At 51.0% G+C, this 9839-nt stretch overlaps 1 protein-coding gene across 1 annotated transcript in view; it reads right to left on the reverse strand.

Annotated features, from left to right (window-relative positions):
- Positions 1-9839, reverse strand: part of ABHD16A (abhydrolase domain containing 16A, phospholipase) — a gene marked incomplete in the record, with an annotated part of 16358 nt that overhangs the window by 5582 nt on the left and 937 nt on the right. The window contains 6 exon segments of the mRNA XM_014590073.1: positions 2100-2222; positions 2435-2508; positions 4665-4750; positions 8479-8565; positions 8809-8875; positions 9559-9615. Coding sequence (XP_014445559.1) covers positions 2100-2222; positions 2435-2508; positions 4665-4750; positions 8479-8565; positions 8809-8875; positions 9559-9615 — 494 coding nt within the window.

Below are 9839 nucleotides of genomic sequence, written 5' to 3' on the forward strand. Positions count from 1 at the left end.
TTTTTGGTGTTTTTTGTTTTTTTTTTTTTGGAGAGGTTTTCGCTATAGGGTGCGTGCGCTCTCCAGACAGACCAGACAGAGAGAGACATAGAGACAGAAAGTGAGAAATCATCCCCTGGGGGGATGGTCACACCGCAATCCCTTCTCCTCCATTCTCCTCTCGGGATCTTGGGCACGCACACACATGCGCCCAGCGTGAGTTTAAGTCACTGGGTCCAGGATGCGAACCACGGTCGACTACGTGGGAGTCCAGCGACATAGCCATTATGCTAACTGCTGGTTCCCCCGGATAGTATTTTCTATATACAGTAAGAAAGAGCAAAGCTGTGGGCCACCCGGTGGCATAGTGGCTAAGGCAGCTGAATCCCACAGAGCTAACTGCAATTCAAGTCCTGGAGCAAACATGCGGAGTGTGCTCGTGTGCCAGGACTGTGAGAGGGGCCAGGAGAGAATGGACTGCGGCAGTCATCCCACCTGCTGGGGGCGGTGAGTGCTCTCTCACTTTCTGTCTTCCCCTCTGGTGAGCATAAGTACCCTATAGCAAATTTTTTCTTAGAGAATTATTTTATTTATTTATTTACTTATTTTAATTTGACCATAGAGGGACAGAGCGAGAGAGAGAAAGTGAGAAAGCAAGCTGCCAGGTCTGGGGCTCAAATCGCGGTTGGCCATGTGGGAGTCTAGCACCCTTAAACACCACGCCACCTGCCAGCCCACCCTATAGAAAATTTCAAAAATAAATAAAAGCAAAACTGTGGGACCAGCAGGTGGCGTGGTGGTTATGGTGCTGGATTCCCACATGGCTGAGTTTGCATCCTAGACCTGGAGGCTTGAAAATCACAACAAACAGATAAATAAATAAATAAATAAATGTTAAAAAAGAAAAAAAGGCAAAGTTGTTATCAAATTTAATTTTGTTGGGGCCAGCAGGTGGCATGGTTAAGGTGGCTGAACTCCCACATGGCGAGCCCGGGACCTGGCAGTTTGTTTTCTCACTTTGTTCTCTCTCTGATCAACTCAAAAATAAATAAATAATCAATCACAATGAATAAAATTAAATAATTCTTAAAAAGAAGAAATATATATATAACTCTGTTAATGTATAAGTATACAATTTACTAAAAGTCCTCAAATACTTTAAAAAGTGATTTCAAAGATTCACTGATAGGTCAAGATCTATAGTATGAAAGATGCCAAATTAGACCACGAGCTCCGTGGGGGCAGTGAGCTGGCTTTGTCCACTTAAATATGTCCAATACCTGCCACGCAGTAGGTGCTGAGCGCATGGGGCAGAGGAGGGACTAATACAGAGTGGACAAAGGTGCTGATCTAGACAGATAACACACAGTAGGTGCTACTTGTGAAAAACCAGGAGCCACTTCCAGTGAACCCTTAACTAAGAGCTGTTTCCACCACACTGTACAATCCCACCCAGCATCCCCTCCACAACCTCACACCTGGCTTGGCCCTCTGACCAGCCGAGCCCTGTGAACCAGCCCCCAGGTCCGGCCCCTGCGCTGGTATTCTGGAACCTGCCCGCTAACTCAGCAGCAGAAAACCCCAGCGTCTGCTGCACTGAAGGGACGGTCCCGCCTGAACCCTCACACCCATGGCTGACTTTCCTCTGGGGTTTCCCGTGTGCTCGCAGGCACCTGGGCACCCTCAGAATATGCTCCCCTACATCATCTCCCCAACCCTCCATGGCAGGTTACTCACAGAAGCAGAAAGAGGCACGGAGGAGCCGAGGACCAGGTGGACTAGCCTAGGAGCGGAGGGGCCAGGATGGGCCCACAGCCGTGACCAGAGCCTGCTCCAGCCACAGGTCTGTCTCACCCACCCCATGGCTCCTTGTCTGCCTCCCTGAGCCTGTGTCAGGGAGCCGTGCTGACCTCCCACTCCTCCACTACCCCGTGAGACTGTGGACTTCTCTGAGCCTCTTCACACATAAATGTGGATAAAAACTACTTCACACCATACACACGAAGCACACAGCACGAGGCCCAGTAACTAACAGCTCCCTACCATGAGCTCCCAGTCCTGGAGACCTGCCCCAGTGTCCCCGCCACCCCCAAAGGCCTCCTCTCCCTGCCATTTCCCACCTGGTGATCTGACAAGGCAGCTTCTTAACCCGGTTGAGCAGGGTGTCTGCTGTCCCCCGGTGCAGGGGCTCTGGGCGGAGCAGGGCCACGCCCCGGCGGGAAGGGCCCCCTCGGGACTCCTTCCTGAGGAAGGGAAAGACGCAGGGGAGGATGGGGTCAGGAGCAGCAAGCTGGATGGCTGAGGTCCGGAGGACGGTGGGGGTCTAGGAATGAGGAGATGGTGCTAGAAGGCAGGCCCTGAGACCTGGGAGGGGACGGGGCAGGGGGACAGGGCATGGCAGGGATTATGGGGTTGGGGCTGAGGGGAGGCACAGAGCACAAGAACTGGACCTCACCGGCTGCTGGGTTCTTCCCAGTGGAAGTCGACTGGCCAGCTGCGGAAGTCGAAGTTGTAGTGGGAGAGCTGTCTCTGGAGTGGGCAGGGAGAGGGGAGGGGTGAAAGAGGGGTTGAGACCTGAGGGGAGGCCCTCCTACCCACCCTCAACACTGCTGTCCTCAGGGGCCTGGCCCCCACACAGCATGGGGGGACAGGAAGTCAACACCTGCCCGGTTCGCGGTTGGAAAGCTTAAAGACGACGAGAAAAGTCGGACAAGACGGTGCCCCATCAGGCATCAGGTCTGTCTGCCCTCTTCGAGATGCGGAGCCCAAGACCTTTTCCAAAACGCTGAGACTAACTCGCCCTCAGGGAAGGTGGCTGGGGAGCTGCTGGTGCCGCTGCACAAGGGGTGGGGATCTGCAGCGGCTTACACTCCCTTCCCCAGCTACAGCCTTCACGTGGCCCTGTTGTGGCCCTGTCTCGGAGGCTCAGAAACCCCCTGCTGATCGAACTGATGGGCTTGGAGCCACCAGCCTTGAGTGAGAGAGAGGAGGGAAGTCGCACCTACAGTGGGCTCCTCTGCACCTGGGTCACCTCTTGAACAAAGCCTTCTCACTGTTCCCTCTTCACAGCCCTCTCCCTTCCTCAGCGCCTGCGGCCCTGGGCCAGCACTGCCAGCAGAGCATCTGCGCCTCCGTCACCCTGCTGAGCCCATGCCCAGGTTTTCTGAGGGCAGTGTGAGCCGCCTGTATGCCTTCCCCCACCCAGAGCTCCCAGCACTCTATTTTGAGGGTGGTTTTTTTTTTTTTTTTTAACTTTCTGTAAGAGAAAATTTTTAACATTTTAAAAATAACTTGACTAAAAGAGAGCAATAGGAAAAGTGTACAAAATGTGACAAAAGGGACCAGCAGTTAGCATAATGGCTATGTCGCTGGACTCCCACATAGTCAACTGCGGTTCGAGTCCCAGACCTGGTGGCTTAAACTCACGCCGGATGCGTGTGCGTGCGTGCCCAAGATCCCAAGAGGAGAATGGAGGAGAAGGGATTGCGGTGTGGCCATCCCCCCTGGGGGGTGATTTCCTGCTTTCTGTCTCTATGTCTGTCTCTGTCTGTCTGGCGAGCGCACGCGCCCTATAGAGAAAACCTCTCCAAAAAAAAAAAAAGAAAAGAAAAAAAAGTGACAAAACAAAACAAAATGAAAAGCACATTTCAGGCAGGCTGTGCTCAGACCTGTGCTCGACCCAGACTTAGCCACTTCCTGCCGCTGTCCCTCTGCATAGCTCAGCTGGTCCCTTCTGCCTCTACTTCCGCAGGTGTACAAATGAGGGCCATGCCACTACCTGAAGCATGGCTGTGGGCATTGCAAAGCGCGTGAGCAAGATGCCTCAGTGGCCTGGTGCACAGCATCATTACACACTCCACTCGGGTGTGGAGGGAGCAGTAACGCGGTGGTAGTGGTCATGGCTGTATCCCAGGAGCCCCCTGGTAACAGGAAAGAGCCCCTTCTCAGAGAGAATCACACTCCAGTACCAGCTGGCCTGGCACAACCCCAAGGACACCGTGCCCTGGATTTTCTCCTTCTTGGCGCCACTCTCTGCTCCCAGGCACAGGAGTAAACACACCTGTCCAGCTTGTTCCATCCCCAAACAAAGCTAACTTGGTGTTCGATGCACATAACAAAAATAAACATTTATCGAACGGAACTTGGGGCCAGGGTGTGGCGTAGCAGTTAAGGTGCTGGACACCCACATGACTGACTGTGGTTTGAGTCTGAGACTCAGTGGCTTGAAACTCACACTGGACACGTGTGGGTGTGCCCAAAATCCCAAGAGGAGGACAGAGAAGAGACTGCAGTGTGGCCATCCCCTCTGGGACGGACTGCTCCCTTTCTGTCTCTGTCACTCTGGTGAGTGCATGGACCCTGTAGCAAAAATCTATCAAAAAAGGACAGAGCTGCTGTGACAGAGAAAGCTCTCTTCTAAGAAACACTGTGGAATATTCTACCGTTAAAACAGTTCTTGCGGATGGAAGGTGGAGGGGAGGATTGTCCTCCACTTGAAGTAGCAGGGAGAAAACTTCCTCGGGTGGACAGTTCACTAAGGAGGTGAGAAGGTACTGATCAGTGTGCAAGCAGACACACCTCCTCCTGACAGCCTGGTGCTCCTGGGAGGGAAAAAGGGGTGGCAGGAGCAGCTGAGGACGTGGCTAGCAGAGTCCCTGTCTGGCACCTTTCCTAGAACCTCTAACCTTGTTCTCTGCAGACTGGTTCCGATGCGATGCTTCTAAGATGGTGATGAACTGCCGGTACTGGGGGTTGGTCCAACGGCCAATGCCTGGGAGAGGGGACAGGAAACAGTGTTAGGAAATAAGGAAGCAGAATGCCTAGGTTGTCTTGTTTGTTTGTTTTTGAGAGAGACAGCTTTGCAGTAGGGTGCTCACAGGAGAGACAGCGAGACAGAAAGTGAGAAATCGCCCCCACAGGCATGGCCAAACTGCAATCCCTTCTCCTCTTGGGATTTTGGGCACATGTACACACGTGCTTGGTGGTGAGTTTCAAGCCCCTGGGTCAGGGACTCAAACTGTGGTTGACTACATGGGAGTCCAGTGCCTTAATCACCATGCCACCTGCCGGTCCTCAGAATGCCTAGGTTTTGAAAAGAGTTGGAGACGGGCTAGTAGAAAGCCCTAGAAGGAGAAGTGAGATTAAAGAACTACGGGCTAGGGTGTGGAGAAACGGGTCTCAGTCAACTCTCCTCCACAACCAGCAAGTGGCTACAGGATTCTTCCCAATTTCTTTAGTTTGCTCCTTTTCAGACTATCGACCTTCTGCTCCTCAGAATGTTCATGCTCCTTGGTCTTAAAGCAGTCACACCGCCTTGCTACCCCTGCTAACATTGGATCCTCTTTGCTGCCACCTTCTCCAATGCCTGCTTTGTGTCCTTGTTCTAATGTATTCACCCTTTGCCATCTGGCTTCATAGACTTGCTCCTGCCCATAACGGCTTCCTCGCTGAATCAAGAACTCCCACCCACCCCGGCCCCCGGCCTCATTCTCTTCAACTGCACTGCTCAGCATTCTTCCTCTACGTTCCTTTTTCCTCTGCGCCCTGGGCCCATCCTTGCCTCCTCCCAGCCTGGCTGCTGCTCTTTCTCCCTCCCTCTCTGACACAGGAGCAGTTCTCAGTACCATTCTCCTTTCCCCACCTGCCCCTTCAGTGATCGCATCTGCTTTTGTTTCACCGAGGCCGACCTCAAACCCTACCTCTCTCCAGTAACCTGGCCGGTATCAGGTGCCAGGCACCACCCGATACGTGGGAGACCGAACAGGAAAGAAGATACACAGCTCCCAGCCCTCAGAGGCTGGGGGAGAGGGAGGCTGGGAACGGACGATAGACAAGTACACAAGGACTTCTCAGAGGGACAAGTGCTACAAAGAAGTGAAAGTGAGAATGGACCAGAACGCTGTGTCCTCAAGGATGGTGCCCCCAAATGACACGGTACTGAGGGGGAGGCAGGCTGCAGAATGACGTGTATGGGATGCTGGCATTTATGCGAAAATGTCAAACGCACAAGCTAATCCCATGTATTGTTTATCAATACAGATCACATTTCATACATTCTAAGATGCATTTTTGGGGGTAATTTTGCTACTCACTAGAGAGACAGAGACAGAGAGGGAGAAAGTGAGAGATCACCCGCTGGGGGAATGGGTACACTGCGATCTCTTCTCCTCCATTCTGCTCTCAGGATTTTGGGGCACGCGCACACATGCCTGAGCATTTTTCAACTCACTGGGTCCAGGACTCAGACCACTCCGTAAGCCACGTGGGATCCAGTGCCGTAACGACCGTACAACAAGCTGGCCCTAAGATGCATATTTTTAACACTCGAACACTCTGAGACTAGTATCATCTTACAACTAATGACAGCAAATTTGATGAAATGAGATACACATTTCATCAAAGTACAACATGGATAAAAATAGACTAGAAAAAACACACAGATGACAATGATTACTTCTGGGGAAACAGGAGCATGGGACTAGAGGATACCAGTGTGAACTCCAACACTACCTGTAATGCTTTACTTAATATTTTATGGACAAAAAGCATTTGAAGCAAATTGTGTAAAACGTAAACATTTTCTTTCTTTCTTTTGATATTTTATTCTCTAGACTTTGCTATAGTTATTATTTTCCTAAATTAAAATCAACTAAAATTGGGGCCAGCAGGTGGCATGGTAGTTAGGGTGCTGGACTCCCATATGGTTGACTGTGTGGTTCGAGTCCCAGGCCTGGCAGCTTGCTTTCTCACTTTCCCTCTCTTTCTCCCTCTCTGGTGAGCAAATTAAAAAATAATAATAACTAATTAATTAATTAATCTTTAAAAAGAAATAACTAAATGGGCCAGCCACTGGCAAGATGGTTAAGACAGCTGGATCCCACACGGCTGACTATGTGGTTCAAGTCCTGGACTCAGAATCTTGGAAAACATGCTGGGCATGTGGGCGTGTGTGTCCAAAATTCTGAGAGGAGAATAGAGAAAGGACTGTGCGGAGGCCATTTCTCCAGGGGGTGCTTTTTCTCTTTCTCTTTCTCCCTCTTGGCAAACACATGTACCCTATAGCAAATTTAATAAATAACACTTTTTTGAGAGGTTTTCGCTATAGGGTGCGTGCGCTCGCCAGAAAGACAGAGACAGAGAGACAGAAAGGGAGAAACCACCCCCCAGGGGGGATGACTACACCACAATCCCTTCTCCTCCATTCTCCCCTTGGGATCTTGGGCACGCACGCACGCACATGCGCCTGGTGTGAGTTTAAGCCACCGGGTCTGGGACTCGAACCGTGGTCGACTACATGGAAGTCCAGCAACATAGCCATTACATCAACCGCTGGTCCCTAAATAAATAAATTTTAAAATTAAGACAAAAACGGAACAGTGGGAGCTACTTTAAATGAAATGGTCAGGAAAGGTCTCTCTGAAGAGGGAAGCCGAGCCCAGCAGTGACCAGGGGCAGAACACCTCAGACAGAAGGTTCTCACCCAAACATTCTCTCATGTGGTTGTTATCATATGTACCCCCAAGAGTCAATCATTTAATTTGCCTCTTAATTTCTTAAATTGCGAAATGTAACATACATATATATACACACATAAAATACAAGTCTCTTCAAAAAGTTTGTGTAAGTGCCTATTATGAAAAAATTACTGATGGATTTCCAAATATTTTTGCCCCAAAATAAGCTTGTACTTTAATTCCATTTTCCACTAACTTTTGAAATTCCCTCATATATTAAGTTTAACAAATATGGGGCCAGCAGGTGGCATGCTGGTTAAGGCACTGGACTTCCACATGGCTGATCACGGTTCGAGTCCTGGACCTGGAGGCAAGCTTTCGCACTTTCCCTCTCTCTGGAAATATTAAAATAATAATAATAAATAAAGTTAAATAAAAATAATTCTTAGAAAAAGATTATTACAAACAACAATGTATGTTGTATTGTTTACATACCTATTGTTTATATATGTGCAGGAGTTTCTCTAATGCAGATATATAATTTTTTTCTCTAATACTTATAAGAATGTTGTTGTTGTAGGGTATGTATTTTTTTGGGGGGTGGGGAGAGGTTTTTTTGCTATAGGGCGCGTGCGCTCGCCAGACAGACAGAGAGAGACAGAGAGACAGAAAGCGAGAAATCACCCCCCAGGGGAGATGGTCACGCCACAATCCCTTCTCCTCCATTCTCCTCTCGGGATCTTGGGCACACACGCACACACGCCCGGTGTGAGTTTAAGCCACCGGGTCCGGGACGCGAACCGCGGTCGACTATGTGGGAGTCCAGCGACATAGCCATTACGCTAACTGCTGGTCCCGGGTATGTGTGTAGCAAACATTCCTATTTTTCTTTTCACATTTATGTCCCAAGCCCTCTAAGGAAAAAGAACATGTCTTCTCTCATTCTCAATGCTCTCCTCCTCAGGCCTCAGCACCAAACCTGCAGAGGAGAATTAATATTTACCCAGTGATGGATAAACCCAAACCAGTCTCCTGCTCCACCTACCTCGGAGGCAGGCTACACCTGCCAGCAGAAGCAGCAATGTCCCCGCATAATGAGAAAACGGCACCACTTTGGACAAGCTCAAGTAACCTGGCAGGGGAGAAGGATGACGTCAGAAGCTTTCTGATGTGCCCCTCAGTTCCTCTCCCGGTTTAGCCCCAATCTCCCCCCCACGCCCCCTCTCTGGGACAGCCACACCTTCAGAGGAAAAAGAGCTTGATGGAAGAGGGAAGCCAGGCCATCCTTACAGACTCCCTGTCCTCTTTAGGGGGCTGGCTCATCGGTCAACGAGCTACCCACGTCCGGCCCCAGCACCACTGAAAACACACTGACCTTTCCTGTACAAGTAGAAGAAGGCGAAGGGAGAGGAGTAATAGGAGATGGACCAGAAGACTGAAGCCTGCAGCAGAGAGACAGAGACCGGCAATCAATACATACGCGCACACACGCCTGCACGCACTCTGGCCTGCTGTTCCCAGCCGAGGTCCTGAGCAAGGTGGGCAGCCTGAGGGGTAGCATATCAGAACGTGCCTGTTCTGTGCACATCGCACACAGTAGGTACTCGATATTGGGCAAGAGGTAGTTTGTCAGAGCATAACAGAGGTCCAGGTTCTATTTTCTTCCTCTGATCATCTCCAAATATAATTCCATTTCATTGAAAGGCTAGTCTGTCTTTTCACTTGGCCTTGCTCAGGACTGCCCTGGCCTGGTCCCCAAGGGATGTGCAAATGTCACCACAGGAACGCTGCCAGAGAGAACAGCTGTCTCTGCAGTCACAGAGGTTAGTTGCCAGGGAGGACAGGGCACTGGGGACTGCAGGACTTAGCACCTGCAGAAGGTCCCGAGAGTAAACATGTTTTCCTCACGGCTCGGGCTGCCATGACACAGTTAGCTACGTACCCACGGGGAGTGCCAAGTGTGGGTGTTGAGGGCACCCCGTGTGTATGTGCGGGAGAGGTCTGCTGCAGCACCCAGAGCATCCCCACCCCCCGGGTGCTGCCTTGTCCCAGGGGAGGGGCATGTTCAGGAGAGCAGCTGGGTCTGAAGAGATGCAGTGGGTCCCAGATGCCAGGGCGGCCGTACCAGTGCCAGGATGCTGTCAGCATGTTTCTCCAGAGCTCGGGGCTGATAGTATGAATCCTGCCAAAACAGATGGTCTTGTTAAGGACCCTGCCCGGTGACAGGCCCTCCTCCTTCCGTTTCAGAAGCCCTGATGTGTGTCCCCTGGTCCGGCCTCCTGGGCTAGCTCTCTTAGGACATCCCCGGCACCCAGGGGAGCCCTGCTTGCCCTCCCCTGCCCATGACAACACACACAGGGAGATGGAAGCAAAAGTGAAAGCAGCATTGGTGGACTTTTGCTCCTT

This window comes from Tupaia chinensis, unplaced genomic scaffold, assembly GCF_000334495.1.
Source record: "Tupaia chinensis unplaced genomic scaffold, TupChi_1.0 Scaffold000403_1, whole genome shotgun sequence".
NCBI lineage: Eukaryota > Metazoa > Chordata > Mammalia > Scandentia > Tupaiidae > Tupaia > Tupaia belangeri.